Raw genomic sequence first — 27,325 nt, 5'->3', positions numbered from 1 at the left:
CAGGATCAAGAAATTCCGATGATGAAGACAATGAAGCTGCTGCATACATAATCTGATAAGCAAATGGTCAATTAAAATTGATGAAAGGAAAAAAGTACTTCCTTCCAACTTCAAGAACACTTTGCGACAGCCACAAGTGGGTGGCAATGTCTACATGGTGAATTTTCCATTCTCGTTAGTGTCCAAACATTTGAGATCTACAGCACTGAGATTAAAGGTAAAAAATTATGCAGTTGGTACAGCAAATGTGTTTTTCACATGGCCATCATGAGCAAAACCTGTAAATGATGAAGTGAAGATTTTGCCATTTTTTATGGTGCTAAGTAGCACTGTCACCATTAACTATCATTTACCAAAAAAAATGTACCAGAACTTAATGGAAAAACCCATACTGATTGTAAATCTAGAAATGAAAATAGGCAGAAACATTTGACTCAGCTTTGTCCCTTACTCCCAATTTCTTGTGCTATATTTCAGTTTTTTAGATTGTTCTTTCTCTCCCCATTTACTTGGGATTTCTCAAAAATTACTAAGTTTTCCTAGAGTTACTTGACTCGAAAGAGAAAGTGGTCATCTGCTTTTTTCGAAAAGAGATCCAGTCTTTATGTAGAAACTTAAGAAGTTACTATCATAAACATCACTCTATGTCCACACTGGTTGGGTTTTTTTCCACACTTTCCTTCACTGTCTTATTCCAAAAAGAGTGTTAAGAATGAGTCTCAGAAAAGGTCTTTTGCTGACTGATGGTTAATAATTTGTTGCTCATCTTGGAAAAAGAAAATAGTAGACAAGCAAGAAATATTTCCTGAATCATTAGAATAATTCATTTATATCCAAATATCTACTAACCAACTCTTGACTTACGGGTCTACATAAAGTTTAGGGAATTATTATTATGAATGATTTTTAGTAAGTTCATTGGTTATTTTAATAAATATTTTAGCTTTGAAAGAAAATTAATACCATTAACAATTAAACATTTGCAATGTATATACTTGTATGTCTCCAATGACTATGGATCTACGCACAATCATATAAAAATAGTAACATATGGCTCTTCCAAGTAAAATGACAAACACGGTTGTGGAAAGCAACATCATTGATTATTTTGCTAATATTCATAATAAGGGATCCTACTAAAAATCAAAACCAATAACATTCCGGTAGTATGACTCAGTTGGGAAATATGACTTCCCACTGTTTCTGCCTTACTAATTATAACAGCAATGATTTGTGAAAGGACATTCACTCTATGTTAGAAACTATAATTAGCTGTTATCATTTTGGGGTATACCCTTACCATCAATTTGCTTATGTAACTTGGTTAACTATAGAAAATCTAACTATGCTTACCACTAGATATCACTCATAGTATGGAGATTAATCACACTGAACAGCTACCAGCAGAAGCACAGTCAGTACCCCCAGAGGACAGCTCATCCTCACCCAGGCAGAATGGCCTCCAAACGCAAGAAGATTCAAATTCTGCAACCCCACTCCAAGTACCAGCACAAGAGGCAAGTGTGCACCCAGAAAAGAGGGCTCATGACATCTCTGAAGAGTTAAATCAGGAATTGGAGGACATCATAAGCACCTATGGGTCTGCTGCCAGTACAGTCGGGAAAGAGGGTCCTCTAGAGGCCACAGAGCAGCCTGAGAATGCAGAAGCACCCAACAGTGATGACGGGGACTGTGAAGACAACGCCCCAGATGCTGAAAGAGAACTTGTTGCTTCTGGAGAGCCATCCACAGTTAAAGGGCCAATCAGCCACAAAGAACAAAAACTGGAGAAGAAAATACTCAAAGGATTAGGTAAGTAGTTATGTTCTAACATATGACCTTTCTTCCCCCCCCCTTTTTTTATTGTCCAAACTCTACTAAAAGCCATATCTAATATTTGAATACTCTTATCATCTCCCTCAGGGTTGTCTTAGAGTCTGTCTTTCTTTGTTCCCAGCAGCAAAGCTTAAGTAAAGTTTTCAACATGTTACCCACTTTCTGTCTGCCCCAGCTGTTTCCCATTGCCTCATTATAAAGACTACTATTCTTTCTGTGCTCTTCAAGGAACTAATGGTCTAATCCTACCCAGTCCCAGCTTTATCTAACACCGTTCCACCTCTTAACATCCCCTTCCAAAGCACTGTCCTATTACCACAAACACCAATACTACCTAACAGCTGGTCACTGTGACCTTATTTTTCAGTTCCTTAAACATGCCATGCTCCACACCGCATAAAGTCAGTGCACATCCTAGTTTCTTCAAAATCTCTACCCATTTCACAATGTCAGTACCAAATCATCCCTTGGGGGCTTGATTCCTAGCCATCATTTAGCTTACAACTCAAACAGCATCACAGCCCCAAAGGAAGTCTTACTTTGTTTTCATTGTGATCTACATCTTCATATCACTTAGCAGTGTTTGAAATAACACATTTATTTTGTAATTATTTGGACAATATGTCTTCCTACTAGATATTTTAGTTGCAAGAACATGTACTGTGTATATATGAATGTCACTGGATGTCTCTTGCTTTGGACAGTTAGTGGCATATTTGAAATATTTAATATTTATTGTAAGATTGAATGAACAAATGAATAAATCAGTGGGAAAGTAGTTTGAAACAAATCTAGGAAGCTTAAACACACTATTAAAAGGAAAAGGGTGCTTCTATAATGATTGTCGACTATATTAATTGCTCACTATAATATTTTTGAGTCAGCAGATCTCATCAGGTAAAATATCAATTATAGATTACCAACAGCCACATAAAATATATATTTGTTCTATAATTAATCATTCAATCAATATTTATTAGTATTATTAGATATTTATTATGAATGTTTATTAATACTTAATCCTTATGAGACATTGACTGGGTAAACAAGATAAATATACCATGACTTTAAGTGAAAGACACATAAACTAATTGTTATAAAGTACAGGCACAAAAACAAATAGAAGACAAATTTTCAGAGTACATGGGGAACTGGTAACACCAAAAATATCTAGGAAAGAAAGAAAAGAAAGTTTTTATAGCTATGAGTGAAGTACGTTACTACCCATAGGAAAGTCCATCTAAAAATGTCACTGAAACACTCACGACAACTGCCACCTCCCATGTAATACTCTGCCTGGCATGCCCGGGTAGAGTACGCATCACCCTCTTTAGTTCTCTGTTAAATTTTCTGCAACAACCATTTGTTTATGGAACTGCCTACACGCTAGCAGGAGACTCTAATGGAAGCAGTGACCGCGTCTTAATTCTGGAAGATGGTGCAATAATGCAAATGCTCATGGAAACAAACTGTGCTCAAGGTCCCGTAATTCCTCACTCATGAGCCCAAAAGCACGCGTGTACTCACAAAAGCCATCTCTGTGATGCCTAACATCCATTGCCACCATGCAATTAAGCAGTCTAATAACACATTTGACCAACCCACCCCAAAAGATGAAAATAACCCAGATAACATATTTTAAATATTTTTAAATGACAAAATGCAAGGTCGACATCATCTCAGTGGTTTTAAAACACTGAGAAACATTATGAAGCTGCTCTATGTTGCGGGAATATTTTCTTTCTTCTCTATTGGAAACATTTCAGATGTGTACTTTTGCATTAGACATTGCTAAGATTTTTTGCCAGACACAACTGTTCACTCCAGAGGTGAACAATTTCAAGCATCCCTAACCAGCAAAGGCGCTTGGCTTTATTGCTGTAAAACTTTCACATATCCATTTGTGCTGAGAGGAAAAAACAGAAAGCAGAGGTAAAGTTCAGAAATTTCAGTTTCTACTTTCTCTTCCTTAGGTTCTGCCATTACCCACATTAACATCAGAATTACTAAATAATCAGAATGATTATTTTAGAGTAAGAAAAAATTTCACTTCCCTAATTCTACCACTATTCACAAGTTACCAAACTTCAGTTGCATGTGTCTGAACAGAACTAATGGCTATGAATCAAGGCACCTGGAAGGCCCACTCCAGTTACGTATGTGCAGGCTAATATCCTTTCTGTGCCATCCCACTCAACATCATTAGCACAGTCTTCTAAACAGGATACTATTTCAAATATTATGAGTTAAAAACAGTATTTTTAGACCAAGATAAACATGTAACCACTATCTTAAACTTTATTTTCATTTTCTGCTCATGGCTTTAGGAGATTTCTTGGCTACTGACCAGTTAAATGGCACTGCATTGTTGTGTGGATGAAAAGTTTTCAAATTTAGCTGTGCATTAGATTCAGAATTTGTCAAAAAAATTCTGCTTTTCCATACACAGAGATTCAGAGCTGGCAGATCTAGTGGGTGGCCAACGCACCCCAAACAACCTTGACACATGACACAGGCTGACTGCGGAAGGAATGGTGCTGGGACTTCAGAAAGTGCTTCCTCCACCCCCATGGAGAAAAGAAAAATGTGTAGCCATCTTTTAGAACCTGTTCAGAACTTTTGTAGAATGTTATTAAGTCATTCGGCCTATACCTGAAGATATATCCAGGCTTGATCAAAGATGAGTCTTGACTGTTTTTATCAGATACTAGTTGCTATATTGTCTGTTCTCCCACAGTCAATCCACTAGCCACTGGACCAGCTGGAGGAGCATTTTCAAGTCTAGTTAGCTGGTGGTGTTATCTTTCAATAGCATCTGAACTGAAAGAAGCTAAAAAACATATTTTGCTTAAACAGTACCTTGACATATCTCAGTATCATCTAAAGCAATCCTTTTGCTTCTCCACCCTCACCCTACAGGCTCCCGAGTTCATCATTAGCCACTCCTTTGACAAAAATTATGTGAGTTACACGACCACATAGCAATAAGCACAACAAAATAAATTAAATGATAAAATATCATATACCTTCTGATATTTAGTTGCAACTGATTGAATAGGAAATTACAGGTTTGAAGCCTAAGTCTAGGAGAAAAACAAAACTGATCCACATTCTGAGCTCACAATCTATGTAACAACCCTCTAATTTTACAGACATGGAAATTAAAGCCCAGGGAGTGTGAGAGCCTGCCAAAATAAGCATGATGTGACTGCAAGATTACGCATGAGGAAGGCTCAGGCAAACCTGATATTACTAACGTTACAGAACAGAGGTTTGCAGACCTTAGTGACTTATTGATTGAGGAATATTTACAATAGCTCAGCTCTTGGATTTTTGCCTTTCCAGTGACAGGTGAGTTTTAGCTCTGTCTTCCCAAATATCCTTAAGTAGGGCATTGGTAGTCTAAACTGACTTAATACACCCACTTACTCTCGGTCTTCTTTGGAACATTCACTTTCCCAGATGGTTTGTTCGCCCATTTTCATTTGATTTCTAGTTACTCTGAGAGGGTGATAATCTGTTGCTTTGACAAAAGGTGCTAAATTTTCTAGAGAAGTTGGTAGGACATCATAAGACTTCAATAGAAGCAAGAAGCAAGAGATGCTCAGAGGTTCATGATTCACCAAGAAGCTAGACCTTATGCCACCTTTTGAACAGAGAAGAGAATTTAGAGGAGAAATGGAAGGGTAAAGGAAAATGACTCGGGCAAAATGACTGGTATTCTCTTCTGACCAAGGCAGGTAAATGATAAGCAAAGTTTTTACTGCTCTCCCTCGTATTTTTCTCCTTTATTATTGCTAATTGGTTAAACCCATCATTGGTTGATTTATCAAGAAGTCCAGGCCCACTCCAAAGCTGAGTGGGTGAAGTTCCAAGTGCAAATACAAATAGGTCATTAGAATACAAAAGCTAAAATGCCAACCTGCTGGGGTAACACAGGCAGGGTAGCTGTTTCAAAACTACAGAGACATAAGAACCAAACGAAACCAACAAAGGCCATGACCATGAGAGGTGACAGTGAGGCGTAAGACATTCTTCATAAACTAAAAAGTGGGCTAAACCTTCCCAAATGAGAAATATACCATCCAAACAATGTTGTTACAGATATCGGGCTTAAAATGATTAAAGCTATTTCAGCTATGAAATCACCAAATCTTAAAAGATTGGACTGAACTCAGAATCCATTTAGTCAAGTCACTGATTTTGTAGACAAGGAACTCAGGTCAAAGGAGAGTTTGTAAAAGAATATTACTCAGCTAGTCAATGGCAATTAGTTTTAGAAACCTAGTTCTGCTCTCCTTAATCCAGTGTGGAGTCAACTACGTGATTCTTTGTAGCCTCCAATTACATGAACATTATTTTCCTTAGAAGACAGCTATGGATACTCAGTAGTTACTTTCTCACAATCACTGTCTTTAAGTTACATTACAAAAGTGAAGTGAAATTAACACTGAAATATGAATCTAGACCTAATGTTAGAAAGGGGACATTCACAGTCTTTTCCTGCTTTGAGCATCTGTCACAGCTCATGGAAAGCTGGAATGAAGTAGAGAGGCATAAAAGCGTGTATTTAAGAAACAATTTTAGTCCAAAAGGTCTAAAAAAATAATCTTAGGGGAGAAAAAGCATAGTTTTGGACCTATAAGATCTGCATAAATTGCCACCCCAGACTTAGAAAACACAATCATTTCTATGCTGAAAGTTTAATAAAAATCCTAGTCCACATTTTCTACAGCTGGTTTAGTTGCATTAATCTGAGATTTTTAATTTCCTTGGTATAAAAATATCTTACTGATATTCCAATACAGCTACTGCAGTGAAACAGTCATATGTGAGATTGTTGTTCTTTTTTGTTTTTTTAATTTATGACATTGCTGTTCTTACTGCAGAGTTGGTTTGACATTTGTGTAACTTCCTTCCAAACTGAGCATTTTTCAGTGTGGTGACCACATATCTACCTCATGCCTTCCCTGGATTTTAATGGGGGAAGAAACGATACTTGCTTTGGAATGACACACAGGGGAGAAGACAAGTGATTCCCTCCTGATAAAAGGTCCCTGGATGAAGTTCAGTAGTTCCTCTTGTGTCTGACTGTCACCAAATGACCCCATTTCCACGGAGATGTAATCACAGCCATTCTTAGAGGATGAGTAAGTCTCTATCATCCTCCCCTGTGATTATCCCACACAGTCCCCTAGACAAAGAAAACCGATCAAAGTTTAAAATCTTAAAACTCCAATTCCAAGTATTTGTGAATTCTGCAAACGCCTGCCTCTAATTTCTCAGATTTTTGTTGAAGGGAGAAGTGATTCTTTGAAGATGCATTGATGCATCTGAATGTTAAGCTTCCATATTAATTTACAAAATATTAGAGCAGAAAGAGACCTCAGCATGGCTTTAAAAACAAAACCCTCCTCTCATGGTTACAGAAAACAAAGGAGAGAATACACTTAAGTCTAGACTCATTCAGCTGTTCATGTCATGGTTTTATTTTAATGCTGAGCAGTACGCCAGCAGTAAACGTCCCAGGAGAGAGCAAGATGTCACTTTCCTCTAGCTGATCACACACTTGTTTCCAGGTAAGCATCCATTTGATTCACATGACACCAGTTTGTGCCAGGTGGCACTGCTTTATGCTACTAATATGGACATTCATTGAGCAGGTGCTATGGACTAAAACCTGTCACTAAGTCCTGGACCAAAACCAAACCATATTTGCACTCAGTCTCTTGCCTTGCCTCTAAGAGTTGTCACTCTTAAGTCACGATAATGGTCTTCATGTGGCCACTTTCCCTGCACTGAAGACAAGGGAGAAGGGACAATCTGACAAACCCAACTCCAACCTGCTGCTGAAGGAATAACTTGAGGCACATGGCTGGCAGGGGTAAGGTGGTAGTGCTTACCAATGGCTCAGGATGGCACTTTATTCCACAGGCCACAACGGGAGAGCAAGGAAGGACCCCACTCACACACATCTCCTATGTCCTAAGCCTTATGTCTAATCTCAACTGACTCTGCACAAAAAAACAGACAAAACTAGGGAATAAAGCTACTTTTTTTTTTAAACAAAAGTTTGCTTCTATTGTTCTAGATTTCCCTAGCAGCAAAACTTCCACCATAATTCAGAACAAGCAGACTAACCTTGGGTTCAAGCCTTGTCTCTGCCAACAGTAATTATGTAACTTTAGACTTTGGTGGGCCTTTAGCAACTTAACCTATTACATTAATCTTCAGTTTAGATATCTAGACCTAAATTCTTTGATCTCATGTACAGCTGCCAAATTATGGCAAATAAAACACAGGATGTCTAGTAACATTTGAATTTCAGGTTAAAAATGAATAATTTTTCAGAACAACCATTTCCCATGCTATCTTTCATGTGGCAGTCCTAATTCCATGCCATGTCTTTGTCTCCAGGGCAAAAGCAGATATTATGGTCAAGGGGAAATATCTGATCGTGGGTTGAGTCATCAAAACCATCAGTGCCTTACAGCAGATTCCTCTCAGGCAACATGGTGCTGTTACAAGGCTCTAGACCATCCCACTAGTGACTAGACACAGGGGCTGTCCCAGAGAGCTGACGGTAGGGAAAATTCTCTACCTTGACTGGAGTGTTGGGAAAGGCAGTCAGTGACAAATGTAGGCTCCACAATTTCGCTAATTTCTTTCCAAAGCCCAATGCAATGGTTGCTGGAAGACAAGATTTTCAGGTATCTCCAAAAGACAAATTGGGCCTTTTAAGCTGAAGAATAAAAAAAAAAAAGAAGAAGAAGAAGAGAAAGAAAAGTGGAAGTCAGGGAAGAAGGAGTCTGAGGCTTCCCATTGAATAATTATGAACAGATGGGTTTCAAAATATAGCAGAGAAATGGGCATTTGGCTTAGTCATTAAGACAAAGGTTAGGGGGCCCAGCCCTGTAGCCCAGCAACTAGAGTCCTCACCTTGCACATGCAGGAATCCCACATGGGCGCCAGGTCTAATCTTGGTTGCCCTGCTTCCCATCCAGCTCCCTGCCTGTGGCCCGGGAAATCAGTCAAGGATGAAAAAAAAACCTTGGGACCCTGCACCCGCTCCTGGCTCCAGGCTTCAGCCATTGCAGCCATTGGGGATTGAATCAGAAGAAGGAAGATCTTCCTTTCAGTCTCTCTTCCTATCTGTATATCTGTATATCTGTCTTTCCAATAAAAATCTTAAAAAAATAAAAAGACAAAAGTTAGGATAACTGCATCTCACACCAGTACCTTGGGTTGATTACTGGCTCTGGTTCTGGACCCCAACCTCCTCCTTTTAATACAGATTCTGGAAACAGAGGTTAAGGCTCAAGTATCTGAGATCCCACAACCCAGGTGGGAGACCCAGGATGAAATCCAGGCTCCTGGTTCAGCCCCAGTCTCTGTGAGCATTTAGGGATAGTGCCTCCTTTTTCCTCCTTCTGTCTCTCTGCAAAAAAAAAAAAAAAAAAAAAAAAAAAAAGCGCTAATCACTTGAAAACTGATATCTGAGGTTCCAATCAGTTAGTGGCTTGGGAAAGGTGAGTAACTAACCAGTGGTCAAATCTGAGATTCTAGCCCATAACACCTAACTGCAAGTTCAACACTTTTAAAAATGCATTTTTTATTCTTTTTCTAAGGCAAAGAAGCCAACTTGCTAATGCAACATCTGAACAAGTTGCAAACAGCTGAAGAAAAGCTGGAGTTTTTATTCAAGAAGTATGCTGAACTGGTAAGATCTTCGATTAGCCCTTTTTGTCAGAAAGACACAGGATCTGGCTAGAGTTAAGGAAAGGAGACTGATAGTCTTCCATATACTGTGGACCATAATTGGTTACCTTAAACAAGCCAAAACCAGAATTCATAAAAAGAGAATGTTTTCAAGAAAAACAAAATCTTATAAATATCAGCAAAAGGAAGAAATAGGGTTTCTTCTTAGAATTATGCCTATTTCATCTTCAACTATGTGTATAGTTTTGGGGATGGGAGAGAAAAGTACGAAGCAACGAAAAACTATGGATTTTTTTTAGGTCTTTTCAGCTTTGCAATGAAACAAAAATATGTTCACATCCATCTTAACACCTTCCTTCAGTTTTTGTGCCCAGATTTTTGAATGGTTCCCAGAAAATGGTTCATGGCCCATCCTCCTTGAGTCCAGCCCTTTTCTGTTTTAATCATCTTCTATCTACATTTTTCTCCCCCTTCCCTACGATGGCAAAGTATTCAAAGTAGATTGTGTTGTGCAGGACTCTAGGTTCTCTCTATCACCTTCCTATGTCAGATCCACAGAGATCAAGAAAAGTTATTCTCAGCCATCACAGTACTTGAAGGGGGGTTCCACATTCCCATCTCCCATCCCTCATCATTCATTCTCCATCTCCCCACTCAAGACACTCTATAGTTGACCCCTAGGAGAAAAAGGAAAGCATCTAGTGAAGGCTGGGTCTCACTAAGTTTTAATTTACTCTCAAAAGCACCTGCTCATGGGAAGATGAAGTGAAAACAGCAGCCCCGTGCAGATGAGCCTCTCAACTGAGATGTGACATCCTCTTTAACAAAGCCAGGCAGTGTGCTTCTTGTTTCTGCTTTTTTCTTTAGAAACTTATCAGCAAAAGGCATTTAACCTCATGCTTAATATGCCAATTAAGACACCAGCAACCCAATGTTAGAATGACTGAACCCATTCCTAGCTCCAGCTCCTCAATTCAGCTTCCCACTAAGGCAACATTAGGAGGCAGCAGTGATGTCTTCGTTGAGTTCCTGCTGCTTGCATGGCAGGCAAGGAATGATTTCAATCTCCCAGCTTTGGTCTGGCCCAACTCTGGCTGCTGCAGGGGTATGGGTATTGATCAGGTAGCAGCTTGCTCACTCTCCCTTCTCACCTCCCACTCCCAAGAAGTTAGGAAGTAAATATATCTACTGACTTTTCAATTATTTCCTTATTAAGACTTTGTGACATGTCTTCTTTGTTTCTCACTCTGACTTAGGTTCTGTAATTCCTTTTTGTTCTTTCTTGCCTTTTACCTTGACATCCTGTCATACTGAATGGTCTTGCAATTGACACAAGCAAATTCTGAAGCCAAGAGTGACTGGCAGATTGCTTAACAGTGCCAGCAATACTTTTTAATTACATAAAACACAGCATAATGATATAAGAATGCTGAATGCACAGAACAAACAAAAATATTTCCCACCAGCATTGTTTTATGGGTTCACCTTCCTAGTTCTGCTTTGCATAGAGAAATCTGTTTTATCCACCAACAGAGGATATATGCATATATGTATATTTATAGATAAGCAGATATCTAGTTTTCTTGTTTCAAAAGATAGGCACTTTCCTATGTGATTTATATCTTCATGAATAGATATATTTCAATTTGTTCAGCACACTGGCTATTAACAATTCAATAACATACAATAAATTGGGTGGCAAAAGCAATATTTCCCTCCAATGTTTGTATCCTACTCTAATCTCTCCCTTTTCTCCTATCCAACTTTGTTCTTCTTGGTATTTTCCACATCAGTTTTTCTTTGATCGTTCAACTGGCTTCAGACCAATGCCAGTCATGCTCCATTTTGGCTGGGCTAAACAACGTTCTAGGCTACACAGGAGGCCAGGCAGAGCACAGTGGAGAAGGACCCTTCCTCTAGTACGCTTAAGGTCCTTCCCTGAAACAGGATTACTTGAACCTAATCTTAGAGGACTTCCCAGACCTACTCACTCTCTAGCCAAGCAGTGATCCCAGAAGTGTTATTCTTCCAGAATTCCTATCAATCCAATCCTTACTATAATTCCGACAATTCGCTCATCTCTTGTAATAAACTTTAAAAACTAAAAGATCATTGAAAAAAAGTCAACAGGAAAAGAGAAGCATGCCCCAAACTATTACATTTCCTTCTCAGAAAGGAAAAATGATGGGGAATTTGCACTTTTTTTTTTTTACTTAAAACCCAAAGCCTTTTTCCTTGCTCACTGGCCTGGATCTTAGAATACGAAATGCCTGAAATGTTAAGTGTTAATATGGACCAAGTCATCGAATTCAAAGCTGTGAATCAAACTGCCACTCCAGCTCATTAACCCTTTTACAGTAGAATCCTGTAATATTCATCTGCCATTGCATTCATTAATAAATGAATTCAAGTTCATCAATAAATAAGGCTACTTCATGGCCTGGGGGAGATAATTTTTGAAAATGTCCTCAAATTTTATCTAGTTAAAGCAACATCACTAAAACTAAAACTATTCTAACTTAATACTTTCAGTTACTTTTACTTTTTTAACCTGTGGGTAAAAGGGGAGAGGGAACAAGAGACATTAGATAAAAATCCTGTCAGAGCCACATAGAAGAACTTTGCCAAAGTACATTGTTAAACCATTAAGTCAAATTTTCAGACTTTCCTCTCCTTTTTTACGTATGAGGGTATGAATATTTGAAACATAAGCAAACAAATATATGCAGAAAGCAAAAAAGAGAGAGTGCTTCCATGTACTGGCTCACCACCGAACACCTGCAATGACTAGGGCTGCATCAAAGCCAGAAGCTTAGACCTCAGTGCAGTTCTCCTGCTACAGGCTGGAGAGATCCAACTGTCTGGGCCATCACCACAGCCTTCCAGGAAGCTGGAACTGGGAGCAGAGATGGGACTTGGAATCCAGACTCCCTAATATGGAATATGTGTATCTTAGCTTCTAAGCCAAATGCCTGACCCACTAAGCCAGTTTCACTGAGGTTAACTCAGTTGTAATTTATTTTCATTAAGAAGCTCCATGCATTGATATGCATTCATGTCCTTGAGCAAAATTAAAGCACAGCAAGATAAACTTGGCCAAGTTTTAAGTTTGCATGATTTTGGACTAAACCGACACTAAGTGCTCCATGATCTGGCAGAAACCACCTCTCTTCCAACTTTGAAAAAATATATATGTATGTGGGGAATTCCCTTTCTGGCACTCAAAACCACCTGCACTAGCTAGTTCTTTATAGGACAATACACCTGACTCTGGAGATATTGGTGGATGTGACAATTGGGTAGCATTGCTGACATATTGTGGGTAGGGGTCAGGAATGGTGCTAAATGGCCTACAATGCGTAGGACAGCCCCCTAACAACAACATCCAGCCCAACAGGTTGGTGAGTTGAAAACAAGTTGAATACAGTTGAAAAGACTTTATATGTAGTTTATTCTTCAAAAGAAAAAACTGAAACCACAATTGTAAGAATTTCATCTATTTATCTATCTGTTTATCTCAAGAAATGACAACTCATTTAAAACCCAAATATAGCAGGTTTCACCTCTAGCGAGTAACTATGGGATGAAACAGAACCACATTTATACATGGAAGTTTTGCATAAGACATGTACTATGAATGCTATTGATTTTCCAAAAACATGTTCATTTCAATGAATACTTTTAGTAATATGGGTCTTATTTTTCTCCAATGCTAATTCCCACTAATAAGTTGAACCGTCACCTGAGTATAATGGTAGGATACCGCACATTCATAATCTTAGCATAAATGTGAGAAACATTTATGATGGTTATTTCAGTGTGGCACAAAGGAGGAAAGGAGTAAAGCACAAACAAAGAGAGTGCAAAAATCTTGCTCATCCAGCTTATAAAAGCCTAGCATTTATGAAAACAGAAAACTAAGGAAGCATCATGGCTCAGGTAGCATATGTATTCATTTTCATCAGGCTCTGTGAGGCATCGGGAACATTCAGGGGCTGCCCAGAGCTGTGGCTTTCCATTAATCAACAATGTAATTGTCAGGAGAGCACCTGTCTGAGTTAGGCACCTTTTGGGCACTTAGGGAGCTGAGACCAGCAGGGGAAATGGCTCTGTCACCCACTGATGTCTGATCTGAGAGCAGGACTTTCAAAATTTGCTAATCTTTTCTGGTAGCTTCTGCAAGTTGATCCTCATCCCACCCCTACCAGTTCTAGCTGTTGTCAGATTTAGCAAATACAAAATGCAACATGCTCAGTTAAATTTACATTTCATGCAAGACATTTTTTGGGGTAAAATTGCCTCCTTTATGATATTTAGAATACACTTGCACCAAAAAAGTTATTATTTATTTATCTAACATTAAAATGCAACTAAGTGTCATGCACTTGGTCCCGCAAACCTGTCTCAAGATATTAGCATCCTAAAAACAGACATTGGTGAGTGATCTTATTTGATTTCATTTTTTATTTTTCATGTTACAGTTCCATAGACTAAGGGTCCTATTTTACATACCCTCCCTGACTTTAGTTCTCGCTGCCAAACGAGTGTGGGAAGAACACACCAGAACTCATCGTGATTGATTCACCATAGCCTCAGGGAACGTAGGGTGGAAAGAGAGCAGGGAAAATGACAGGTTTTTGCCATTCATGCTGCTGAGTTGAAGAGTACCTATTTCTGATGCTCCTGTGAAAATTTGCCAATGCTTAAGGAACTGAGAGGTATTTCTTTCTTCTCCTTTTCCACATGCAAATAATCATCATTTAAAGCCTAAAATTATATAGAGGATTCAGTTTCTGTTTACTACACAGAGGACATTAGCTGCTTGGCCGCTCTGATTTTTCACATCAGTGCTACATGCTTGCTTTGAGAAAGAATTACGAAATCTGGATGCAATCCAAGCAATCCCTGTGCAGGGCATGGCCTCCAACCATGGAAGGCAGTGTCATTAACTCTGGCAGTTTACAAATTTTCTGTCAGATGCCTTTATTATATTGGCTGTATAGATTTTGAAATATATTTTCCTGAGATAGCCTCAATAAAAATACTTCTAAAAAAAGATAAGAGATTAATAATATTGATGATGAAAAGCCTAGAGATGCTGTTTCAAAAACTGTTTTATAAGTAGTGTGAAGGTGACGCCTGTAATGCTCATTGCTTCCAGAGAAGTAGAAAATAGTAAAAATCTGTTCAAAACAACCACAGGGCAATCTTTAGGTTTTGCTCTTTTTTAAATCAAAACCTAAGACATCCCTACCATTTTCTTCCCCATTTGCACCTTTGTGTCTAGCTGGATGAACATCGCACTGAACAAAAGAAGTTAAAGCTCCTGCAAAAGAAACAGGCGCAAATCCAGAAAGAAAAGGACCAGTTACAGAGTGAGCACAGCAAAGCTATCCTAGCTCGAAGCAAACTAGAGAGCCTGTGCCGGGAGCTGCAGAGACACAACAAGACGCTGAAGGTACGTGTCACCCGGGTTCAGAACAGCACTTTTCTTGCAGAAAATACTGAGATGCAGCAGTCGAAATCAATTGTCCAAGATCTGCAACTTGTGGAAAGAATGTGAGTTGTAGGATCAGGGTCTCGGATTCGCATGCTACCCTGCCACTTATTTGCTGGTGACCTTCAATCAGTTATTTTGCTTCCAGGAGCTAGTTTCCTCATTCATAATGTAGGAATTGTATTAGCTTCATTATGTGATGGAGGAAAACTTAAATGAGGTCCAACATGTCAAGTGTTACTCTGACCTTTTGATAATTATGTTTTTAAAAGATATGTCATGATTCTACCCTTCATAAAATATTTGTAAAAATTCAATGCTTTGATATTACAATACATTCTTCCTGAAAATGAGATAATAGAGACAAAGCTAATTGACATGATAAAGTAAGACTGAGAGCCAAAATGTCAATGGTCATCTGGAAAAAAAAAAAGCTACTGAAAAAACAGAGGTGCTTCAGACTTAATTATTTAATCTAAAAATAATAGACTGATCACTTTGTTCAGTCTGCATGGATTTCATTAAGTAGAGGACAAGCCCCTGGCACAGCGGCTGATTTGATTACACACAGACGCTAGCTCCATCTAATAAGACAAGAAGCAGGGATAATACTACATGGTGGAGCACTCGGCCTTCCATTCTTCCATGCATACCTTCCCAAGCACACTCACCAACTTGGCTAAGAGACTATTGTGCATGAGGAACAGGGATTATTACTCTAGATCTCCAAATTGAGTTCTCATTGTCATAGTTTGAAGGGAAAGAAATTCACTTGAAGTTGCTGATTTTTTTTTGTATTAAATATCATCATACATTTTATCCCATGGGCCTAGCAGTTAAGATACTGCTTGGGATGCATGCATTCCACATCAGATTATCTGGGTTTGAGTCCCAGCTCCATTTCTGATCCCACAGTCCTCCCAACTCGCACCCTAGCAGGCAGGCAGCGATGGCTCAAATACATGGGTGGCTGCTACTCATGTGTGAGACTTGGATTTACTTCCTAGATCCCATTTAGGCAATGGCCCAGCCACAGCCATTGATATCACTTAGGGAGTGAACTAGTGCAGGAGACTTCTGTCTGTTGATGTTTAAATTTAAATGATTAAAGAACATTTATCATTCTACAAATCTATTTTTTATTCACACACCATATTCAACTTTTACAAAATATTTAACAAGATACAAAAAAATACTATTTGCATTGGCAGTTTCCAACTAAAAATTTTGGCACCAATATCCTGTGTAGTTATTATTTTATAAAATATTTATTTATCTTTATTAGAAAGGCAGGTTTATAGAAAGAGGGAGAGCCAGAAGGCAATATCTTCCAACTTTTGGTTCACTCCAAAATTGGCTTCAACAGGTGGGGCTGAGCCAATCAAAAACCAGAAGCCGGGAGCTTCCTCCAGTCTCCCAACGTTAGTCAAGATTCCCAAGGCCTTGGGAAATCTTCTGTTGCTTTCCCAAGGCCACAAGCAAGGGTCTGGATGGGAAGTGGAGCAGCCGGGCCATGAACTGGTGCCCACATGGGATTTTGCAACTTGTAAGAGCAGGATTAGCCAGCTGTGCCATCACTCCAGGCCTTGTGAAGTAGCTATTATTACACATACTTCAAAGGAGATACTTTAGACGAAAAAAAGGAATTAAAAGCATTGTTGAATTTGTACACTGAATTAGGAAGAAAAATGGAATATTCAAATCACTTTTTGGTATTTGGGAAATGAGAGGCCACTGTTAATGAACAGTAACTCTCAAGTGACAAGTTCAAGGAGAAAGGGACCTGGAACCTTCTCACACTTGCATGAAGGACCACCAGAAACTTGGAGAAGGGGACACTATCGTCAGTTCAAGACCAATATTCAAGTAATTCTTTGTGTTAGTATAAACCTTGTGATTTTTAGTAATGTTTATAGAGAGGGTATCAAAATAAAATCAGGATGAAAAGTGAGGCAGCGACTTTTCAAGGAAGGAATGATGAGAAATGGTCTCTGAATAGCATTCAAAGACAGGATGACAGAAATGGCGAGATCCTGTAGGGGTACCATGTACCTAACGGACAATGACATGAAGTGCCATTAGTATGCCAGTGGTTCAGTGCTTTAGTTATTATGCCAGTAGTCCAGTGCTAAGTGCTTTACATGTTATTTCAGTTAATCTCTTCAATAAACCTAGCAGGCTGATAGTCCCACTTTATTGCAGAAAATACCGAGATACAGCAGTTGAGATCAACTGTCCAAGATCATGCATATTTTAAATATCAAAATCAGGATTCAAACTCAAACTATTTTCCAATTTCCCTGTTGAATTTGTCTTTGATCCATGAGTTATTTAAAGCATTATTTAATTTTTATGGCCTATCTTATCTGGCCTATGTTGATGGCAATACTTTTTATTTGCAAATTTGCTCAGATGTTGCATGTAAAGTTCCATAAATAACAACTACCTTTAAATCACTAATACTTTTCCTGAATTTCATCAACTGGTGAGGATCTGTGTCTCAAACATCCTATCTGCAGATTTGTCCACTTTTAATTATATCCATTTATGCTTCATGTATTTTCAAGTATTGATATAATTTTGTTCATACATTTACTGGTTATATTTCCTTGATGTATGAACAATTTCATTATCCCAAAATAGCTGACATGAACAATTTTTTTGTGATGTGAACAAGATCCAATACAAATCCATTCCAGTTTTCTTACTATTTGTAAGATACAATATTCAATCTGATTCTTTAAAATATTATTATTTTTTAAAGATTTATTTATTTGGAAGTCAGATTTACAGAGACAGGGAGAGATAGAAAGAGGGACAGATCTTCTGTCTACTGTTTCACTCTGCATATGACCCTAACAGCCAGGGTGGGCCAGTTCAACACCAGCAGCCAGGAATTTTTTCCAAGTCTCTCACGTGGGTAACAAGGCCCAAGCATTTACACCACGTTCTGCTGCTTTTCCCACCAGGTCTTTAACAGGGACCTGGTAGGAAATGAAGCTGGAATTCAAACCGGTAGCCACATGGGACATTGGCACTGCAGGCAGCAAATTACATTCTATGCCACAATGTTAGCCCCTAAGTTATTCTTATAGATGGCATCTTGACAGGCATTGCTTCATTTCAATATTATAATGTCTGCCTTGCAATTGGAGTACTAGTCCCTTAACATATAATGCAATTATTGTTGCGATGGGATATGCACCTAACATTTGATTCATTATCTGTCATTTCTGTTTTCTATTTAGTGTTCTCTTTTCCCTTAGATAATTTCAATATACCTATTTATTTATTTTTAAATTTATTTACTTTATTGGAAAGGCATATTTACAGAGAGAAGGAGAGAAAGAGAGAAAGGTCTTCCATCCGCTGGTTCACTCCCCAAGTGGCCATAACAGCCAGGGCTGAACCAATCCACAACCAGAAGCCAGAAGCTTTTTCCAGGTCTCCCACGTGGGTGCAAGGTCTCAAGGCTCTGCAGCATCACTGCTCTCCCAGACCAAAAGCAGACAGCTGGATGAGAGGTGGAACAGCCAAGACATGAACTGGTGCACAAATAGGATCCTGGCACATGCAAGGCAAGAATTTAGCCACTGAGCCATCGCACCAGGCCCGATTTCAATATTTTTAAATACTATTTTTAAAAAATGTTAACTTCTCTCTTGGATGTTTAAATCACACCTCTTTGCATTATCTTTACTGTGACTATAATAGACATACACAACTTTTCATAGTCTACCTGAAGTTAACACTATATCATTTCACACACTGCAAAGAAATGTTTATTTACAATCCTGACCTCTAAGCAAGGATCACTGCATATATATGCACACATGCATAAAGCCCATGGTACAATGAGGCAATTTTTATTTTAAAAAACCATATTCCTTTATGTTTCTTTGAAAGTTAAAGGCAGGGACAGGCTTATTGGCATAGCAAGTTATTTCACTGCTAGGGACCCCACATCCAGTCAGAGTGCCAGGTCATACCCTGGCTACTATACACTTTGACCCAGCTTTGTGTAATGAATGTTGGAGGCAATGGAGAATGGCCCAAGCACCTGGAGTCCTGGTACCCAGGTCGAAGATGCTAATGGAGTTGCTGACTCCTGCCTTCAAACTGCCCTAACTCTGGCTATTGCAGATATCTGGCAAGTGAACCAGTGGATGGGAGGTGTTTATCTGGCTCAACCTCCTCTCTGTCACTCTATCAAATAAATAAATCTTTTTTTAAAAAAACTAAAGACGGGTCAGCATTGTGGCATAGCACGTTAAGATGCCACCTTGGGAGACCAAATCCCATACTGAGTGCCAGTTCAAGTCCCAACTGTCTCACTTTCAATCCAACTCCTTTCTAATGTACCTAGGAAGGCAGTGGAATGAAGCCCAAGTGCCTGGGCCCCTTCCGCCCACCTGGGCTGCCCAGATGGATTTCCTAGCCCAGCTCCAAACATCCAGACCATCTGGAAAGCAAACTAATAGATATAAGATCTCTTCCTTTCATCTCCTTCTCTCTCAGTCATCGTGTCTTTTAAATAAACAACTTTTGAAAATAAATATTAGGGTCCAGTGCAGGACTCTGGCAGCTAATGTCCTCGCCTTGCACGTGCCAAGATCCCATATGGGCACCGGTTCATTTGCCAGCAGCCCCACTTCCCATCCAGCTCCCTGCTTGTGACCTGGGAATGCGGTCAAGGACAGCCCAAAGCCTTGGGACCCTGCACCCACGTGGGAGACCTGGAAGAAGCTCCTGGCTTCGGATTGGCTCAGCTCCAAATGTTGTGGCCACTTGAGGAGTGAGTCAGCGGATGAAAGATCTTCCTCTCTGTCTCTCTTCCTCTCTGTATATCTGACTTTCCAATAAAAGTAAAATAAAATCAGTAAAAATAAATTAAAAGTCTTTTTAATTTACATAGAAAGTTACCTTCTGATTCTCTTCTTTATCCCTAAAGCTTTAAATTTCTCTCTCGTGTCATTTCTCTTCAGTCTGAAGAACTTTTAGTGTTTATATTTAGAAAAGTTATTTTATTTGAATGGTGGAGTTACATTAAGAGAGAGAGAGAACATTTTCCATCTTTCTGTTCACTTCTCCAGTGGTAACAACAGCCATGGCTGAGATAAGACAGAGCAAGGAGCTTCTTGAAGGACACGTATGTGACCATGGACTTGGCCGTCCTCCATTGCTTTTCCAGGCCATGAGCAGGAAGCTCGATGGGCTGGACTCAAACTATTACTCATGAGGGATGTGACGTTGCAGGTGGTGGGTTCACCCTTTAAACCACGAAGGTGGGATATTCCATGGGCTCTTAATACTTTTAGTTGTCATTTATCTTTAAAGTTCCTCTTTTTGACTTTTATTGCTGGGAGGACACATTTCTTGGATATAAAATTCTGTACTGACTGTGCATGTGCTTATCTTCGTTGAGCCTCATGTAAATGTTTCACTATATTCTGGTTTGTGATGAAAACCAGCAATAATTTCAATGGTTCCCCTATTGACTCTGTCCTTTTTTTCTGGCTACTTTCATGGTCTTTCCATGATCTCTAGTTTTCAGAACTTTGCCTACTTTTACTTAGCGGTGATTTTTTTTTTTTTTTTAACAGATGTAGCCTACTTTGTATTTACTGCATTTTCTTTACCCAGTGATTGCATGTTTTTTCTCTTTTTGGCAAATTTCAGCCATTATATCTTCACATATTTTTCCTGTCTCTTTTTGCCTTCTCCCACTCTTGCTTCTTGCCATCTAACATTCTAAATTCATATGACAGGCTTTCATAGCTACTGACATACTGTTGATTCTTTTTAAAAAAAGATTTATTTTTATTGGAAAGTCAGATATACAGAGAGGAGGAGAGACAGAGAGGAAGATCTCCTGACTGTTGATTCACTCACTCCCTAAGCAGAGCAATGGCCGAGGCTAAGCCAGTCCAAGGCCAGGAGCCAGGAGCTTCATCTGGGTCTCCCACACAGGTGCAGGGTCCCAAGGCTTTGGGCCGTCCTCGACTGCTTTCCCAGGTCACAGTCAGGGTGCTGGATGGGAAGTGGGGCCACCAGGACTAGAACCAGTGTCCATGTGGGATCCTGGTGAATGAAAGACAAGGACTTTAGCCATAGGCTACCACACCAGGCCCTACTGTTGTCTCTTAATATTATTCATCAGTCCTTTTCCTCTTTTACCTTCAACTTAGATAATTTCTATTAGTATATCTTCATATTCATGAAAAACTACCTAGTGATTTTTAAATTTCAAATTACAAGATTTTTAAAAATTTGAAAATGTATTTCTTTGAAAGGGGCAGAGAAAGAAAGACAGAGGCAGGGGCAGAGACAGAAAGAGATCTTTGATCCGCTGGCTTACTCCTCAACAGCTGAACTTGGCCAAAGACAAAAGTCTGGAACTCAATCCTCATTTCACACAAGAGTGGTAGGACTCAATTGTTTGAATCATTTCATGTGTCACCCAGGATACATCAGCGGGAAGCAGGACTCAGGAGCACAGCCAGGACTTTTTAAGTTTTTTGAAGCAGTTGGTGAGTAATCCATGTGGGGCATTATCTTCTTCACAGTGCCCCACATAGATTTCTCACCAACAGCAGTAAATGCCCTTGAAAGTGGTGCGGGGAATTAGACGTGAAACATGGCAGCAACCTCGTTTCTTGTCTCACATGAAAGAATAATTTTCATGTGAACAACTCTAGTTTGCAAAACAAGATTTATTCACGAACTGGAGAAACAGGACTGCTACCATAGGGACAGGTGGCGCTCCAAGGGAGGAAAGACCCGAGGAAATGGTGCAAGTGGTGTCTTATGAATCATCTCAGGGGAGTCACTCAAAGGACAAAAAAAAAGAGGAAAAATACATTTCCAATGGACAGCAATGTAGCAGAACCACAGGCCATCACAAGGGTGGGACTGGGGCTCCCTCCTCCCACCACGCAGGATCTTAATTACTGTGCCAGGTGATCACCCAAATTTCATATTTTTTTATTACACCATTTCCATGTGGTTTTCTTTATAAAACCAAGCACAGAAAAAACACCCATCTTCAAATTCATATTGGCTAAATATACATCGTGCCACAGGGCCTCCTCTGATGTTTTTTAAGAATGTTCACATTTTTAGTTTTTTTTTTTTTATTTGACAAATCAATTATATCCTAGATGTTGTATCTGTTATGTTGTGGATAATCTGGAGCCTGCTATATTCCTCTGAAGAATTTTTTTAAGCAAGCAATTAGTTTGATTAGATTTAAACTATAAATTTTGTCTCTTAAACAGCAGCTCAGTGCACGTTTTTTGTTTTATGTTTTGTTTTGTTTTGTTTTTTTCATCAGCTGGTCTGCTTCAAGCCTATCCTACATGTGTGTGGTTCAGGTTTAGGCAGAGATCTAAGTACAGTTTAACTCACAGAATTTAGGTCTCTCTTTTTCTGACTCTGCTTTCTGTAATTACAGCTTCACCTTCCTGTGGTTATGCTAATTCTTCAGACAGAAAGATAACAGATTATCTAGAAATGTTCTGCCTAACCCATTCTACTTCCAACTGCAGTCGTTGGTCCAGCGTGAAAAAGAGGGGGAACTTACACTCTGCACAAGTACCAACCTCCCTCTAGACTATGTCTAGAAAATAAGAGTAATCAAACAAAATCAATATAAATGTTGTATCTTTAAGAAGTTCAAGGCAAATATTTATTATAAAGAAAACTACATGGATTTCAGCATTTATGAACCCAAATGAACTCATTTTTCATGCCATTTTGCTCACACAGCATCAATAAATCTGAGCCTCCAACCACACTGAAAAAGAATTGCCAAATAAGAGATAGGCTTGGGTTTCATGATTTGGGTAAAGAAATAAGCAGTATTTGCTACTAGAATACACAGAATTCTACAGTGGAAAGGACTTTAGGAATCATTTGGTTCCAGCTGCTCATATGTCTGTACATAAATCAATAATTAATTGTTTCATTAAATATTTGCTGAAGACTGTGGCTTCTGGGCCAAGCACGTCGGCATTTCTAAGACGTACTCTGATGCATGCACAGTTTGTTTCCTCAGGTATTTCACACCTTGCTCCTCAATCTTATTTGCATTGTTGATTTTCACTTTGAATAATATATGTGATATAAAAAACAGAAATTGCAAATTCTTTTAAGATAGACCACAATTTTATAAGATTTTACTAGATTTATTTTTGACTCATTGAAAAAACAACATAACATAAAATATAAGATGATTTTCTGTGGGCCAGGATTGAGTACTAGGTTGGTTTCAACAGTCTTTCATGCCAACCTAATCTAGCCAGTTTCCAATGAAAAATTATGATTGGCTGGGTAGCATGGAATAGTTTGTTCAATTACTTATGCATTCAGGAATGGAATTTTTGTAAATGCAGATAGAATTCAGATCACCATCTCCAGTGATTTTTAGAATTTAATGACTTCTAAACAAATCAGGGGCAATGAGGAGACAATCACTGTCACACTGTTATTACATTGCCCATAATCATTTTAGTGAAACACATACAAGGGTTTGATTCAACAATAATTCAAACCATGCATGGAAAAATGGAGTTAAACTTTATTTCACTGCAAAAGTGCTTTTGCAATTCCTGTATACAAAGAATCTTGAATGAGTTCGGGGTGGTGCTGTGCGTTAGTCATCCCATACAGGTATCAGTTGAGAGATGCTCCACTTCCGATCCAGCTCCCTGCTAATTCCCCTGGGAAGGCAGCACAGTACTGAACAAGGCATTGTGCCTTTGCACCAACTTTGGAGACCTGGAAGAGGCTCCTGGCTTCTGGCTGTGGCAAGGCCCAACCCCAGCCATTGTGGCCATTTGGGGAGTAAGTCGATGGAAGGTCTCTTTCTCTATGTCTCCCTCTCTCTATAATTCTGTCTTTCAAATAAACTAAATAAATCCTTTTTTAAAAAATGTTAAAATAATCCTTATTTTAAAAAGAGAAAAAAGTTCATGGAAAATGTGTATCACAAAGCATTGCACAGTATTTAAAAATTTTTGCACCAAAATAAACATATCTTTTAATTTCATTTTCCAAAAATGTATTGAGGAACTCACAAAGTTCAAAGAAACAAACTATCAAATAGTTAATTTCCTCAGATTAAAAAGTACAGATATCTTAAAAATGTTCCTGAGAAGTTGTCCAAATAAAGATTCACAGTATAAATAAATCATGGTTCTGACTTCAGAAGTCATCTTACAGTGATAGATGATTAATGCTGTGTGGAAAAAGGAAACCCAATGATAAATTAAAATATTTCTACAGAATACATTTCCAAGATCAGATTTTATTTTGATCACATTCTTTCTGATGACAAAGATTATGCCTATTATAACAATTATTTCCTTTAAAAAAAAATCCTGCCACATAATCTGAATTTGGTGGGCAACTGAATGCAGTATAATTTTACTTGCCAACAATGACAGAAGCTTTCATATTAACAATTAATCAGGACTGAAAAGAATCTTAAAATGTGTCACTTGTCAGCAGTGTGTCTGTCATGGAATGATGTAACAGATTCAACCCTCTTATTCTAAAAGAATGAAAAGAACAATGACAAAGCAAACAATTCTCAAAATAGATGTGGAGGAAATGATAGCACAGTTTTAGTGGCTGCAACGAATGGAAAATTTTGATTGAAGAGGAAAAGAACAGACACAATATGAAAGTTAATTTCCAATTCTCTCACTTTAACAAAGGGGCAGGGAAAATTAAATGTTTCACTTTTTCATTAAAGATGATCTGAAACTTAATACTGCTTTCACAACCAAAATTCACTTTGAACACTGCAATTATCACATGTGACAGGTGAGGTGAATATTCTTTCAGAAATAAAATCTCATGCATATTTGGAATGATTTCCTTTTATACTCTGGAATGGGTCCAATTGATCTCTAGCCATCTTAGTTTCCTTTTTAAAGCTTTTTGATGAAAGGTTTTTTTCTTAGTAAGATAAAGTTTATACTGTGGTCATCCATATTTATAAAATTGGGTAATACATTTACGTGACATGTTCATATGCCAGCTTTTAGAGAACTATATGATCTATTGTTCTTTTCTCTGGCACAAAACCAAAAGAACACATAATCCATCCCATCAATCAGAAAAACTGAGTGGCCTTTCTTCCAGGCCACAGCCAAGAGATCAAACCCGTGTGACTGCCTGTTTCTCACAAATTCCAGCAGTTCATTCACCCAGCAGGAGATTCATCATGCTTAGAACAAGCCGATCCATCACCAACTATCAAACGCAAGGTCCTCATAGCACCTGCTCGCAGTGGCCAGGAACTCACAGCCGAAACCTTTGCTCACATGTTTATTGCAGGATGGAGCAATGTTCTGAAGAACTGAGCAAGAAGATCCACTTGCCCTCCACGCATTCTCCTCCTGGGTTCTATAAACACAGAGCACTTTTAAAACAACATACTAAAATATTTTTATTTTTTATCTGCAGGAGGAAACTCTCCAGCGTGCCCGCGAGGAAGAAGAGAAAAGGAAAGAGATCACAAGTCATTTCCAGAATACCCTGACGGATATCCAGGCTCAGATCGAGCAGCAGAGTGAGCGAAATATGAAGCTCTGTCAGGAGAACACAGAGCTGGCTGAGAAGCTGAAAAGCATCATCGATCAGTATGAGCTGCGGGAGGAGGTGAGGGGCACAGCCAGCCACCTAGCACTGATGTAGGTCCACATGGGGGTCGTGAAGGTGGGGAACTGGTTCATAAGCAAGTTACGGCCAACCCTCAACTGATTCATATTTAGGATTGGATTTCTTTTACACACCAAAGTAAAACAGATGGTACTACAAAATATCTGGTTAAACATCATGTGCAATTTCTTCTAAATTGGAATCACTGCTAAGCAACTGCAATAGGCTGGAGCCACAGTCACCCTTGAAAACAGAATTCCTCAGCCTTTGGAAACTCCTCTCCAAATAGCCAAAAAAATGATTCCATATTCTCTCTTAAGAATCACTGTGATGTCATCTAAATTAAGGGTCTGTATTCATTCCATGTACCCCACAAGCCACTGTTAGTATTACTAATGTAACAATTACAGTATCACTTACTCACAGTTTGGGTTGTGTCAGACAATGTGCTAAATACTGACTTTTGACACATGTCATTTAACTGTCTTAACAATCTTATGCCCACAACACTGACACACTGTCTACATTTTGTAGATGAGAAGCAGAGGCTCTGACATGAAATCACTGTCACAAAATACTTTATCTTTGGAGGAGCATAGGGTCCTCTGTGATCCGAAAATTATATCCAAAGCATTTGATGGCTTTAAGATTCCAGATATGCACTCAAGATTCTGAGCACATTTTATTCCTTTTCCCATCTCATCCAGAGTTTACTTAGCTTCCTTAAAATGTACCATAACACATTCTAAGTAGCTCTGTTGGAAGATGCTAAGATTTTTATCAAGGAAAAAACTGAGTATATGTTCACAGCAAACAAACTTGTCACAGCAAGCCCACATTCAATGCTGCCATTTTGCCTTGTCACACAGATTAACCCCACTCCAGAAAGGAGTCTCAGACTAAAGAACGGAGAAAAAAAAAATATCCTTACTCTTCAGAGAGATCTTGGATGGGATTGGCCTGGTTATTCTGTTGTAGATTTTCTGGGATTTGTTCCCAATAAACTCAAGGACAGAATTCAGCATGCTCTCTTTCTGATGAAGAAATGAGGTATAATGACAAAGAAATTCTTTACATTAAGATAAGATGGGAAGCTTGTCCTCATCTAGCAAGTCCAGAGGCCAGCAGGTGTGGAAGACTCATTGCACATCTGTGTACAGTTCATCCCACCGGCCCTGCCATCCCCACCAAAGCAACAGAATAGAATTTAGGGGATGGGCCCCATTCCCAGACCCAGGGCCATTGGGTAGCATACCACATTTTTTTTCACAGCACTTCAAGTGAGGCTGTGGAGAACTCACCATTATAGATTGTATTAATGTTATGATTAAAAGTTGTTTTATGTTTAAGAAAAAAGCCAAATAAACTAGTGATCGTGCTTAATTATCATTTGTACCAAAATTTATAAATAAACATATCTTATTACCTGATACCACATTAGAAAAAATAACATTGGAACCTTTTAGAATCAGCACTGCTGAATTCTACCTTTTGCCATTACTTTGGTGCAGTGCAAAGGGTTAGGGACTTCACCAATTTACAACTTTAATATAAATGATGGACAGGCATCTTTCCTTTAAAGTAAAATCTTAAAATATGGAGCAT

The 27,325-nt window shown here is 38.8% G+C and overlaps 1 protein-coding gene across 1 annotated transcript in view; it reads left to right on the top strand.

The window, feature by feature from the left end:
- Positions 1-1,373: 1,373 nt before the first annotated feature.
- TXLNB (taxilin beta) overlaps positions 1,374-27,325 on the top strand; it is a 40,091-nt gene continuing 14,139 nt past the window's right edge. The window contains exons 1-4 of the mRNA XM_040965663.1: positions 1,374-1,812; positions 9,465-9,556; positions 14,843-15,013; positions 25,526-25,720. Of these exons, the coding sequence (XP_040821597.1) occupies positions 1,374-1,812; positions 9,465-9,556; positions 14,843-15,013; positions 25,526-25,720 (897 nt within the window). The remainder of the gene's footprint in view (positions 1,813-9,464; positions 9,557-14,842; positions 15,014-25,525; positions 25,721-27,325) is intronic.

Source organism: Ochotona curzoniae, unplaced genomic scaffold, assembly GCF_017591425.1.
Source record: "Ochotona curzoniae isolate NIBS_2020 unplaced genomic scaffold, NIBS_Ocur_1.0 scaffold_3890, whole genome shotgun sequence".
Classification (NCBI taxonomy): domain Eukaryota; kingdom Metazoa; phylum Chordata; class Mammalia; order Lagomorpha; family Ochotonidae; genus Ochotona; species Ochotona curzoniae.
Note: the sequence above shows the minus strand (reverse complement) of the source record. Positions and strands in the feature narration are given on the sequence as shown.